General features: G+C 39.4%; 1 protein-coding gene across 1 annotated transcript in view; it reads right to left on the minus strand.

Annotated features, from left to right (window-relative positions):
• Window positions 1-13,602, minus strand: part of USP38 (ubiquitin specific peptidase 38) — a 38,222-nt gene extending 24,620 nt beyond the window's left edge. Inside the window, exons 1-3 of the mRNA XM_004378859.3 lie at window positions 12,565-13,602; window positions 10,889-11,024; window positions 3,662-3,791 (exon numbers count right to left, since the gene is read on the minus strand). Coding sequence (XP_004378916.1) covers window positions 3,662-3,791; window positions 10,889-11,024; window positions 12,565-13,246 — 948 coding nt within the window. The 5' untranslated portion in view covers window positions 13,247-13,602. The remainder of the gene's footprint in view (window positions 1-3,661; window positions 3,792-10,888; window positions 11,025-12,564) is intronic.
• Between the last annotated feature and the right edge of the window lie 1,385 nt (window positions 13,603-14,987).

Here is a 14,987-nt window from a genome sequence, read left to right on the forward strand (position 1 = left end):
AAAAGACCAGGATGGATGTCAGAATAGACTCTGAAACTTGCTCTTGAACTTAGAGTAGCTAGTGAAAATGGAAGAAATGAAGTAGAAGAACAGAACAGAATATTTTAAAGGATAGCTCAAGAAGACAAAGTAAAGTATTATAATGAAATGTGCAAAACCCTGGAGTTAGAAAACCAAAAGCGAAGAACATGTTCAGCATTTCTCAAGCTGCAGTAACTGAAGAAAAAACTCAAGCCTCGAGTTGCAATATTAAAGGACTCTATGGGCAAAACATTGAATGACACAGGAAGAATCAAAAGAACATGGAAGGAATACACAGTCACTGTACCAAAAAGAACCGGTCAATGTTCAACCATTTCAGGAAATACCATATGATCGAGAACCGATGGTACTGAAGGAAGAAGTCCAAGTTGCACCAAAGGCACTGTCAAAAATCAAGGCTCCAGGAATTGATGGAAAACCAATTGAGATGTTTCAACAAAGGGATGCAACGCTGGAAGCGCTCACTTGTCTATGCCAAGAAATATGCAAGACAGCTACTTGGCCAACCAACTGGAAGAGACTCATATTTGTGCCCATTCCAAAAAAGGTGATACAATGGAATGTGGAAATTATTGAACAATATCATTAATATCACATGCAAGTAAAATTTTGCTGAAGATAATTAAAAAATGGTTGCAGCAGTACATCAACAGGGAATTGCCAGAAATTCAAGCCAGATTCAGAAGAGGATGTGGAACCAGGGATATCGTTGCTGATAACAGATGGATCTTGGCTAAAAGAAGTGAATACCAGAAAGATGTTTACCTGTGTTCTATGGACTATGCAAAGGCATTCAACTGTGTGGATCATAACAATTATGGATAACATTGCAAAAAAATGGGAAATTCCAGAACACTGAATTGTGCTCATGCAAAACCGGCACATAGACCAAGAGGCAGTCTTTCAAACAGAAAAAGGAGATAGATACTGTGTGGTTTAAAATCAGGAAAAGTGTAGTCAGGGTTGTACCCTTTCACCACACTTATTCAATTATATGCTGAGCAAATAATCCAAGAAGCTGAACTATATAAAGAATGCGGCATCAGGACTGGAGAAGACTCATTAACAGCCTGTGATTTGCAGATGACATAATCTTGCTTACTGAAAGTGAACAGGACTTGAAGCACTTACTGACGAAAATCAAAGACTACAGCCTTCAGTATGGATTACACTTCAACGTAAAGAAAACAAAAATCCTCACAACTGGACCAACAAGCAACATCATGATAAATGAAGAAAATACTGAAGTTGTTAAGGATTTCATTTTACTTGGACCCACAATCAATGCCTGTGGAAGCAGAGTCAAGAAATCAAACAATATACTGCATTGGAGAAATACAAAAACAACAACAACAAAAAACCTCTTTAAAGCGTTAAAAAGCAAAGATGTCACTTTGAGAACTAAGGTGCACCTGATCCAAGCCATGGTATTTTCTTTTGTTTATTGTTGTAGTTTAAGTGAAAGTTTACATTTCAAGTTGGTCTCTCATACAAAAATTTATACATACATTTTTATGTGACCCTAATTGCTCTCCCTATACTGTGACAGCACACTCCTCCTTTCCACTCCTGATTTCCCATGTCCATTCAACCAGCTCCTGACCCTCTCTGCCTTCTCATCTCATCTCATCTCATCTCTGGACAGAAGCTGCCCATTTAGTCTCATATATCTACTTGAGCTCAGAAGCACACTCTTCATGAGTATCATTTTACATCCCACAGTCCAGTCCAATCTTTGAGGAGTTGGCCTTGGGAACTGTTTCAGTTCCAGGTTGACAGAGAGTCCAGGGGCCATGCTTTCTGGAGTTCCTCCGGTCTCAGTCAGACCATTAAGTTTGGTCTTTTTACTAGAATTCGAGTTCTGCACCCCACCTTTCTCCTGCTCCATCAGGGACTCTGTCGTGTTCCCTGTCAGGGCAGTCATTGGTGATCGCCAGGCACCATCTAGTTCTGGTCTCAGGCTGATGAAGTCTCCCAGTTCACGTGGCTCTTTTTGTCTCTTGGGCTAATACTTTCCTTGTGTCTTTGGTGTTCTTCATTCTCCTTTATTCCAGGTGGTTGGGACCAATTGATGCATCTTAGATGGCCCCTTGCTAGCTTTTAAGACCCCAGACGCCACTCACCAAAGTAGGATGCAGAACAGTTTCTTAATAAAACTTGTTATGCCAATTGACCTAGATATCCCCTGAAAGCATGGTCCCCAGAACCCCACCCCTGCTACTCTGTCCTTTGAATTGTTTGATTGTATTCAGGAAACTTCTTAGCTTTGGTTTAGTCCAGTTGTGCTGACTTCCCTTGTAGTGTGTGCTGTCCTTTCCTTCACCTAAGATGATTCTTATCTACTATCTAGTTGGTGAATAACCCTCACCCTCCCTCCCCACCCTCGTAACTATCAAAGAATGTTTTCTTCTGTGTTTAAACCTTTTCTTGAGTTCTTATAATAGCGGTCTAATACAATATTTGTCCTTCTGTGACTGACTAGATTCACTCAGCATAATGCCCTCCAAATTCCATCATGTTATGTTTCACGGATTCATCCTTGTTCTTTTTTGTTGCGTAGTATCCACTGTGTGAATATACCATAATTCGTTTATCCTTTTGTCCGTTGATGGGCACCTAGGTTGTTTCCATCCTTTTGCTATCGTGAACAGTGTTGCAATGAACATGAGTGCGCATACATCTATTCGTGTGATGGCTCCTATTTCTCTAGGCTATATTCCAAGGAGCGAGATAGCTGGATCATATGGTACTTCTATTTCCAGCTTTTTAACCAAGCCGTGGTATTTTCGATCACCTCATATGCATGCAAAAGCTAGACAATGAATAAGGAAGGCCAGAGAAGAATTGATGCTTTTGAATTATGGTGTTGGCAAAGAATACTGAATATACTATGGACTGCTAGCAGAACGAACAAATCTGTTTTGGAAGAAATACAGCCAGAACGCTCTTTATAAGCTAGGATGGCCAGACTTCATCTTACATACTTTGGACATGTTACCAAGAGATCCAGTCCCTAGAGATGGACATCACGCTTGGTAAAGTAGACGGTCAGTGCAAAGAGAAAGATCCTGAACATGATGGACTGACACAGTGGCTGCAACAATGGCTCAAACACAGCAAGGACTGTGAGGATGGTGCAGAATCAGGCAGTGTTTAGTTCTCTCATACTAGGGTCCCTATGAGTTGGAAATGACTCGATGGCACATAAAAACAAAAACATAGTGTCTTTGAAACCAAGTGAGGAAAGTGTTTTAAGCGGAAGTGATCAACTGCTGTTGACAGGTCTTAGAAATGAACCTTGGATTAATGATGTTAGAGAGCACTGATGTCAAAAGTAGTTTTGGTAGTGTGATGGTGATGTAAGTTTGATTATGGGTAACTGAAGACATAGTGGGTGGAGTATGTTTTTATGTTCAATATGTAAAAACAGACCAAAATTATATTAATTACCTATATTTAAGGTGCATTTTTTATTTCTAAAGCCCACTGAAATCTATCATTCAAAACAAAAACAAGAACACATTCAAAATTAGATGTTTACATCTTTACCTTAAACGACTTCAAAATAAAAAGACTGACTATATGAGATATTCTAATACATTTATATAGCTCCACTTACCAGTTCTATTTTCAGCAAAGTAACATCTATTAAAATAGTAAACTTCTGGACAGCTGCCAGTCCTTTCAGTAGTGCAATCACCCATGTATCCACACGCTGAGCCAATGGCCAGGACAGCCAGTCAATCATTCTGAAAAGTGAAGGAAAACAAAACTATCAGGATTGAAAATATTATCAACATTAGTTAGGAATAACAAGAGTCAGTATATAATCACTCACTTTGTGACTCAATATTTACTGAGCTTGCTTGTAAATGGCAGTGCCCAAGACATAAAAATGAGTGCGATGGGTGCTTGTTTCTCAAGGAATTTCCAATATCGAGAGCTGACTGTTTGCTATATTTAACGTATTTCCATAAAAAAGGATTTCTGATATATCATGTTGCAGAAAGGCAAAAATTTAAATTTATGCTATACAGTGATAATAAGAATTTATTTACGCAAATTTACTCTAAGAAGACCAGATCGAGTGTAGATATTTGAAATAACACATATAGATAAGAATCAAGATTTCTCCTTCCTGGAGGGTTAGAGTCTAACATGAAATGCACTATTAATAAATACTGTATTTTAAATTGTGAAATAGGTCTCTATCCCTTTTAAAATCTTATTATACAAAAACAACTAAAGGCAACTTCAAATACATAAAGGGCACTCAGTGTATAAATACCCTGATGGCCTCAATTTGCACTAATGAGTGTTTTTCTTCTTGAATTTCAACCCAGGCTGATGGAAGAAAGACAAAGTAATATGGGGTCTGATGGAGACTGTTCCTAAAATTAGACACTCACCCCAATGAGGACCGGTACAACTCTTCTGAAAAGCAATTGGGTCAAATGCTCATATTAGGCGATTCAGTAACCTAATTTTTAAGATTATATACTGAGAAAAATAGTATTAAAAACTATTATATCATATTCTAAATTCTGTTATATAAATATATATTACATCCCATTATAAAAAAAAAATGGATTTCTGAAGTCAAAATGGTCTGATTTTAAAATCTTAATTCACCATTTATTAGCTTGTTGTTGTTGTTGTGTGCCATCACGTTGATTCCGACTCACAGTGACCCTATATGACAGAGTAGAACTGCCCCATAGGGTTTCCTAGCCTGTAATCTTTACGGGAGCAGATTGCCAGGTCTTTTCTCCTGTAGAACCTTTGGTGGGTTCAAATCTCTGATCTTTCAGTTAGTAGCCTAATGCTTAGCTGGGGTACCCTACATATATATGCAATTATTTAACCTGTGTCCCAGTTTCCTCACCTGTGATTACAGATAAACATGGTTACTTTACAGGCCTGTTGTAAACATTGTATGAGTTAACACAGAACACAGGAAGTACTCATTATGAATTCCTCTCTTCCACCAAATACAAACACACTGCAATAAATAAATAAATACCTTAACTGTATAAAATGTCAGCTATAAATACTATGTACATAAACACGCTATCAAAAGACCAACTACCATGTAATAAGGGCTGACTTCTAAACTGATGGGTTTTTTCCCCCACAACAGCTGTGTTATAAGAATCTACATAAACACCAGACTGTTACCTTTATTTTTTTTGCTTTTACGATAAACTTGTTCCATCAGCTGTTTAGAGTGGTCCCAAAGTCCAAATGTGTGTTAACTAACAGTTATCTGTTATGTTCCCTCCATTTGCTATACAAATTGTATTTCTTTTCTTGTTTTTCTGGCCATCTTCACTCAACAATGGTTATAATTCATTAAAGTAGTCCCTGACAGCAGTTCTACATCTTCCAACTGTTGTTAGGCTGATGCTCGTAAGTTTGTGGCCACTCTACATACATGGAATAGGAAAGTAGAGATATACTGGCATGTACAAGGAATATATTCACTGTAGTATTGTTTTGATATGGAAAACTGCAAAGACCCTAAATGCCCATTAACAAGAAAACTGCTAAATATACCATAGTATTGATTCTTTACAATATGTAAAGTTTTAAAGGCTGAGTTAGATCTGTATGAATCTATCCATGGAGATCAAACATAGAAAGAGGTGAGGTATTGTTGAATTAAAAAACAAACAAACAAACCACTGAGTTTTGTACTATTTTTGTTTAAAAGAAAATAAATATGCACATACAAAAATGATGTGGTCTAGAGGAGCGGTATGTGTGGGCACATCTTTTTTTCGTGTACTCTCTGCCACGTGGGGAGTGGCACTATCAGAGGCCAGAGTCTCCTTTTTGCTCAGGTCTAAGGGAAGTACTGGTAAAGGGTGCGAGTGGGCACAGTAGAAATTTCTACTTCGCTATGGCTCTTCATTATCCCTCATCACCCAGCCAGCCTTTTCCTCTGTCCTCTCCATTTCTAGCTCCCCATCTCATATACCTCCAGTTTTTCCTCATCCCATGTGTACCCAATCTCAAGACCACCCTGAAGCAACATCAAGTTAGAGCTAACACAAACCTGAGGCCATTCACTCAACAAATATGAGTCAGGGCTTCAAACCAGTTTAATCATGACTGAGAAAGCAACACTGGAACAGACCCGCATTTTTAAAATTTGGGTGAACCAAAACCATAACCGGAATGGGAAAAATTACAAGTTGAAGCCCTGCCAGAAACCTAATCTCCTTCTTAGAAAACAAGGGCAGCGTATGCATGGTGGCTGAATGCACTGTTTTGAAGGTGAGTCAGTCTCCTCAGTCCTGGCAATATTCCATTCTCATGCATCAGGCTCTTGAAAGGGCTCACTACACCTCTTCTCAGTGTCCCATTCCAGGGCTTCAACCTGTAATTTCTCCCATTCTGGTTATGGTTCCAGATCACCCAAATTTTAAAAATTCAGGTCTGTTCTAGTTTTGCTTTTTCAGCCTTGACTGAACTGGTTTGAAGCCCTGATCTGAGTGTCTATTACATACCAGGTACCGCGTTAAGCGCACATGGTGACCCCAGGTGTTGCAGAGTAGAACTGTACTGCATAGGTTTTTCAAAGCTGTTATCTTTTGGAAGCAGATCACCAGGCCTTTCTTCCCAGGTGCCTCTGGGTTCAAACTGCCAACCTTTGGATTTATATCTACGATTAATACAGTAATCATATGTATTGTATTCCATACAATAAGCTATGTATTGACTCCTATTATTTTGAATTCTAAGAACACTTTAATTAACTGACAGACTAATTTATTTAAAAAACATTTAATTACAGTTGTAATTTACCTACTTAAAAGTCTTATCTGCTCCACTAGACTGTAAGTTCAAGAGCAGTGATCTTGTTTTTCTTATTTTACTTATATTTGAATCCCCAGTACTTGACAAAGTGTCTAGTAGAGGGAAGGTGCCCTGGTCACGCAGTGGTTAACCACTCAGTTGCTAACGGAAAGGTCGGTGGTTTGAATACACCATTCTATGGGAGAAAGATATGGCAATTTGCTTTTGTAAACATTACAACCTTGGAAACCCTATCGGGCAATTCTACTGTCCTACAGGGTCACTATGACTCGTAATTGACTCGATGGCACACAACAACACAACAACAACTAGTACTGAGAAGGAGCTCACATTTGTTGAAAAAATGAAACCACTTCTTCCTGTAGTTAAGGAAATTATATACAACTTTAAAACCTTAACATTAAAACTGGCAATATTATAAAAAACCACAAGATAGATTTAATCTTAATTTATGGAGAATAAAACCAGTTTTCACTTTTAGATGGCAGATACAGGGTTGATCCAGTCTAGTTTTACTTGTTCTAATGTTTTAAATATTGAGAAATTTCAAGTAGAAAACTAGATTTCAGCTTCTTTTGAAAAATCAGATCAAGCAAAACTGGGATCAAATTTTCATGCAGCAGAAGACATTTAGAGTTAAGTATAAGCTTTGTCTTTTCAGAAAGCGCTTGTACACCCCAGTTAAGCACATTCCCCACTATTCTCTTTCCCTATTATTTCACTTACACCTGGCCTTATTTCATTTATTAATGTTACCTGCCTGGCCCCAGTATGGTATTTGCATTTGCAATCCTCTGGATTATAGCTGGAGAGAGTATAGATAATCAAGGAAAATGACAGTAATGCATAAGTGTTAGGTTTGGGGAATACAGAGTATGGGAAAGTATGGGGGGGGAGGATGGTAAAAATAAACACCATTATTATGTAACAGATACACCTTTCGATTACATTTTCCATGTAAGTAAGAATAATTACTTCAGGCACATATGAGTTAAACAGGATTATGTGGGCTAAATTGAAAATGCAATACAAACTGGATCACATCTTCCCATGAAAACAAACAGGTAAAAATTAATTTTCAAATATATTTTGAAAACAAAATAAAGTCGTAAGTAGGAGGCTATGATAGTTTTTTAAAAGGCTGAAAAAAGTAAGACTACTTAAAGAGTGCTGAATGCCAAGAATTGGAATCTGCACTTGATTCATTTAGTGGAAGTCACTGTAGTTTCTTGATCAGGGGAGAAAAATAAGTAGGTCAGGATGACTTTTAAAGAAGAAACTTAAGTCATTGCTGGCAAAAAGACCAACTAGAAAATTCTGTTACAACAATGAATGCCTAACTTCGAGGTGGTTGGAGAGAGAAGGGTCACTCTAAGAAATGTCTTAAAGAAAGAATCCAAAGGCCCTGTTAATTATGTTAATCCCAATGGAATGAAAGAAATGATGGAGTTGAAAATTACTTACATCTATTTGTGCTGTTGGTAGCCCAACAACAGTACCTACCTCAAGTCTGTGGTGAATATTAAATGATTTGTGACATGGAAAGGGAAGTGTTAGCTATTATTTAATTTCACTTTCAGCTGTATCTACAATTCTCTACAACTTTCTATTTTGCTATGAAACTTATGAAATATTCGACCCAAAGAGAAAGAAATTTAAGCACTGTTGGAGTGATACTGACAGGAGTGCTGCTGCTAAATAGGGCATAGAAAGAGTTTCATTATGGAAAGATGGATAAGAGTGCTTCTTAGGAGTAAATGAATGATCAAAACTTCATATAAAAGCTTGGAAATCAACCACATATAAACCAGAATTGATAAAGTGATAAGAATAAAGGGAAAGAGAAAATAAAAAGAAAATATGTAAGAAGAAAATCCTAATAACAGTGCCATAGAAGTTCTAGAATTTCTAGAACAATGAATACAAAGATATAAAGAAGATGAAAATAAAAACATACGACACCAAACGTGACAAGATCACCGTAAGTTGAAAATGGCAGGGCTAGAAGCCACATATGGGAACAATAATACCTATTTACATAGCCATTTCCCCAATAAACAAACTACTTTCACAAATCTCTGGAATTTAAAGAGAGAATGAGCAGTAAGAATTGGAACTACAAGTTGTAGATAAGTTGATTCAATTATGTTTAGCAGCAAAAGGAAAAAGAAAGAAAAGCTAGAAGAGAAAGGGCTTTTTAAATTTTGGAACAAAAAAGAGGGAGGAAGTGAGGGAAACAAAGTCTCTACAGTTTGTATTATAGAGGGTATACATACATACTAGAGAGTATACAGCTTTCTGAGAACTCAACATAAAGACTTACCTCATAACTCTAGTTTTATAACAGGTGCACAGAATCTATTTTGTTCCAAATCCTTACATTTTATGTAAATGTACTAAACACGCACACATGCATGCATGCACACACAGAAAAAAAAGGAAAACAATTACCCCAAAATTACAAAACAAAAATTGGCAGATAAGAAACAAAGAACAGGTAGACAAGAAAATTTCAACTAGAAAAATACAGTTATTGAAATAAACTCAATGGGATAAGCTTACAGATGGGCACCTTTGAGGAAAAAAATCAGTGAATTAAAAGACAGTATTGATGCTCTCCCCCTCAGGTATCCACAAGGTTTATTTCATTTTCTTCATGTCTTTGCTTTATAGTCACCTTCTTAGTGAGGCCTTCCTCGACCACCTTATTTAAAACTGCAAACCACTGTCCCACACCAACAATCTCTATCCCTCTTTCAACATACTACATTACTTACTATATTAAATCTAAAACAAAATCAAATTTAAGATGCTTAATTAGTTTCCATAAACTACCACTAAGATAGGAAAAGTCCTCCCAATTAAACTCAGGCACCAAAGACTGCATTTCCACATTTTCACACCTCTGAAATGAGGATGCACCTTCGAATCAATAAAATCTCTCAACTTAGTGTCTGTATCCCCTCACTAGAAAATAAGCACACCAGGGCATATATTTTTATTTATTTTGTTTAAGTATGTTTTCAACACTGCCTTGCACTCATATTAAGTGCTCAATAAATGTGATTTGAATAAATGAATGAATGAAGTGCTAAGGTTAATCAGTTTATATCTAGAAATGTGAGAATAAAACTACAAAACATCAAGGATAAACAGAAAATTATAAAAGCTACTAGAAAAGCTGACTATCCACAACCAGGGCTTTGAACCACTTCATTCGTGCTGAGAATTTGCATTTCTAACAAGTTCCCTGCTGAGGATTTGCATTTCCACCCTAGATATCCTAAATGAGAATCTACATTTTAGCAAGATCCCCAGGTAATTCTTATGTATAACTTCCTGGGAACTTGTTAGAAATGCAAATTCTCAGTAGTGAACTTGCTAGACATGGAAACAGAATGAGAATCAGATGGACAGTCAACTTCACACCAACAACAACAGATGTCAGAAGAAAATGCAGAATTATTTTCAAATTGCTAAAAGAAAATGACTTTCAAATTGGAATTCTGTATCTTGCCACATTATCTATTTAAGACGTTGGGGGGTGGGGTGGAATGAAGACTTTCCAAAGAGGCAAAGGCTAAGAGTATATTACTCATATATCCTGGTTTAAAGAGGAAGTAAAATATGTACTTAGGAGGAAAAAAGTGAACCCAGAGTAAGAAATGGGTTGCAGAAAACAATAATGAGCAAAGAAATTAGTAAAATACTATGATAATCCAAGTGACTCCTGAATATACAATAAGTGTATATGTGTGTATGTTTTCAGAATTAAAAAAAAAAAAGCTAAATTGGAAATGGATTTGTGAATTACTCGGATGCCTTATCAGGGAAATACTAGAGTGAAAAATCCATTCCAACGGATCTGGAGAATCCTTATATATCCTTAGATATTTATATATTTGATTCCATGATTTCAGTTTTAAATATTTCTCTAAGTCTTTCATTACCCACAAAATATAACTGAAAATATCTCCTCCTCCCAAACCTACAAATTACCATCCATAGTGCCATGAAGAAGTACCTGCAAAGAGCTTGGGTCATACTTGCATCTTTTACATTTGGATCCGTAGTAAGGCTCTTGATGAGAACTGTAATCATCTGTAGAGGAATATGCTGCACAAGGCTTGCCAATGCTACAGAAGGTTCAAATGATGCATCTATTTTTTAAATTAAAAAGAAAAAGGAATATGGCAAGGAGGTTCAAGTAAAGTATTGAGAGAAAACAACACTTTACCAAAAAAAAAAAAAATGCAGCAAAGGTATTAGTAACTTAGGAAGCAGTTGTTATACTACACCTCATGGGCAGATTTTAACTTATACAAAGAACGTAAAATTGCAGAAATGATAGACTAAGAGTAGCAAAGACCACTCGTTCCATGGACAGAACTATTACAATATAAAAACTATTTTTCACCACTACCTTATTTTATGCATTCTTTAATATTATGTTATTGTCGCACTAAAATATTCATTTGTAAAACAGAAATCAGAAAAAAATGCACGGTATCATTTCAATTTCCACTTTAGACCCTCCAAAAGTAATTTATAACTATTAATTACAGTAATCAGATTACATTGTCCTAAAGAAGATTTTTTTAAAATCTCTTAAACAAAAAGAAATTAAGATTTTTTTGGGGGGACTTTAACTATATAAAAATCACTCAAATCCAAAGGTTAGAGCCCTTACTCCTACAGCTGAAAAGATTCTTGGGAAACTTAACAGCTATGACAAAGCAGGTAGCACAAATAAAATCACACACACACAAAAAAACTGCCACCAACAAAACCTAACGCAGATATTACATATATATTGTCGGTAATTCTTTCATAAATATATTTAATTCATCAGAATGCCTGGACCTTGCTAAAACTTCACCTGTATTTCTGGTTCTCAAGATAAAAGTCCCCACTGGTAGTTAATCAGGGAGACTGGCTGTACCAAGAGAAGTAAAGAGGAGGTAGATATGGTTTTGGACCTATTCCACACACCTTACAGACTTGGAAGCTTCAAGGCAGAACAAGGAATGTAGACTCAGATAAAATTTCTGGGTTGGAAAGTATTTTCTTGCCAAGTATCAACTTGCCCTCCCTCCTCCTTCTGGGGATGCAATTCATGGATGCAACTGCCAACGCACAAAGACACTTAAGACCTCATATTCGTTCCCTTCTCTCACTCTACTACCCGTATCCCGTTTCACACACACTCTTGTAGACAGAAAACGTCAATGTATTGCATGGTTAACTGGGATAACCCAGTAATGAAACAAATTGCATAGTCTATGAATATAAAAACGGGGGAATTCAAAAACAGGGAGAAAAACCTGATTACAACAAAATGATAAGAGTCAAGTACAATAATAATATGGGAAACATTATGCTGCCATTGGTCACTAATAAACAGAAGCTTTATATAGCACGTCATCATCAAAGCATTCCATAACATCCGCAGAGGCTGGATAATTAAGAAACTTACTTAATGCCAGGTCTTAGACCTAGACGTTCTCAATCTTGAAAATGGGAACGCTGCCTGTTTTTTAAGGTACTTAAGTCACTGCCTAGATAGGATGCATACAATTTTGGCTGAGGGTATCCATTATGAATGTCTTCAAGGCAGAAAAGCAATCATGGCAGGTATATATGTGAAAGACACAATACTGAGTTTCCAAGAGATATTCACTTGAAACACAACGACCTTACCTGTGGAAGAGATGCTTGCAAAAACTTCTTGCAGGGAAGGCAGCAGCGTGGAGGGCTCGGCCTTCCAGATGTTCTGCAGCAAGTTACTCACTTTTGTCACCTGGGAGACATATTCCCGCAGCTCTTTCTCCTGGGTGGACACACACTGGAAGTGGCCTATCGTCCGAACCAGCTGCTGACAAAACGTGATTGACAATTTCCCCTTGGGGATGCACTGCACGAAGTCGGTCAGGAGGTCACTCAGGCGGGCACACAGCTGCGGCTCTGGCCTCTCGCACACCATCCGTAACATCTCTACCTGCAGCAGGCCGAAGAGATCCAGCACCGACGGGCAGCTTATGATCAGCTTCAGGCCGTTGTGAATGTAGTCCAGGATGGCTACGTCCTTCCTGTCCAGCGAATGGTAGCCCTGCTGAAGGAGGCCCAACACAAAGGTCTTGTTGAAGAAGGCCTCGAACTCTGGTCTGTGGTATCGTGCGTAGGCCTCCAGCACCTGGTGTCCCACCTGCCGCTGGAAAGGGTCCTGGCCCTCCAGGATGAGCCGGGTCGTCAGGTCAAACATGGCCTCGCACTGCGCCTTGTCTAGCCAGTGCTCCGCCGACTCCACCACCTTCCGTATAATCACCCGCTTTAAGGGCAGCGGGTGCGAAGAACTCACTAGGCCCTCCAGGATCTTGTCCATTATCGCTGCGCGGCAAGGCCAGGGCCAGGGGGTGCGGAGAGGGCGGCGGCAGCCCCGAAGAGCGACAGGAGAGTCCCGGCACGGAGGCGAACTTGGAGCAAAGCAGCAGCGGAACTGGCCACCGCCAATGCTGCCTCAGCAGCCACATTTATCGGGCAGGGGGGCCCATCCAAGTCCGGGCTTGAGCTGGAGAGCGTGGGGCGCGTAAGAACCAGCACTGCCCGCCGCGGCCCTAAGGAGGCACAGGCTTAAACTCTCCGCCTCACCTCGGGGCAGGTGTGGGCGTCCAGGCTCCAGCAGGACGTGAGTAAAATCCGGTCCCGGGGTAAGACAGGAGTCGCTGACAGGGAGGGTGCCAAGAGGAGCAGCCGGGGAGTAGAGAAGGAGGCGAACACCCTTGACCCGGATTCAGAAGTTCCAGCGAACAGGAAGTGAGGGACTTAGGAACCTCCGGAAAGGCCCAACCCTCTGCGCCACCCCTGCTCCGCCTCCACTCGCGGAGGCCCGCCCCTCTGTGCTCTCCTTACTCCGTTCCGTCTACCCCTCCTCCGCCTACACTCGCGGACTCCCTCCCTGCTGCGCTCGGACCCACCCCTCGCCCTGTCCCTTCGCTGCCGCGCAGGCGCAGCCGCCTCCACTCGAGGCACGCAGCGACTCCCGCGTCACTGGGCAGCGTGTGTCGAGTCACAGGCGGGCTGGTGGTGGAGCAGCCTGGCGGACGACGTGGAGGTGGCTGCCCCCGGCTGGCGTACTTTGGTTATGTCCGGGCCTGGCTATTCGTGAAAGCTTAAGAAAGCCCTATTCATATAAAATCTTAAGAATTAAAAAGTTTTGGAAACGCGAGAAGAGAGCGAAATTAAGGAAAAGAACTCAAACTAGTACCGAGGAGAAATCGTTTAATGTCCCGACTGGCTCATGAAGAAAAGGGCTAGGTTTTCTGATTAGTTAAGAATTAATAAATCCGAGTGTTCTCCCTCGTTGTGGTTATTAAAGGAAGGTCAGTACTGATGATAGCATGCTTTTAACTATCCGACGATCGGCATCAGCAGAGGTTTGACGAGGCCTCTAAGGAATATTCAGGTAGTGATCCTTTGTATCATATCGAAAATTTATATACTGCCTCAGAAATGGGTCGAAGGTAAGGAAAATTTCCGGTGAGAAAGTGAAAGTGGTAGGGTAGGCCTGTCCCGTACGAAATAATACTTCGAAAATTGAAAACCAGGTGAATATTTCACAAAATTTAATACATTTATGCTAATTGAAGATGGTTTACGGTAAGGAGGAATAGATTTAGTAATCTTATTTGCACTCTTTCAAGTTAAATCCCAAAGATTCACAGTAAGATTTGAGCTTTAATCAGAGGCCTTTACTTTGGAAAATATTCCCTAATATAGCCCTCCGGATTGACAAGAGTTAAAATTCAGACTTGGTTAATAAAAGTGAAATTGGACATCACTGGCAGTAATACAGTCAAAACTTTAAGAAGTAGTTTATCTGTAATATCCACAGGAAACCGAACAAAATTGTACCTTGTTTAATTTGCTGAAGTGTTACTGTTGCCGTGGAGTCAGTTCCGACTCATGGTGACCCAATGTGTGCAGAGTAGAACTGCTTCATAGGGTTTTCAAGGCTGTAACCCTTCCGAAGCAGATGGTCAGAACTTTCTTCTGATGCCCCTCTGGGTGGTTTAAACTGACAGCCTTTCAGTTAACAGTGGAGCCCTCAACACATTTGCACCACT

The sequence above is a fragment of the Trichechus manatus genome, unplaced genomic scaffold (assembly GCF_000243295.1).
Source record: "Trichechus manatus latirostris isolate Lorelei unplaced genomic scaffold, TriManLat1.0 scaffold00059, whole genome shotgun sequence".
NCBI classification, from domain to species: domain Eukaryota; kingdom Metazoa; phylum Chordata; class Mammalia; order Sirenia; family Trichechidae; genus Trichechus; species Trichechus manatus.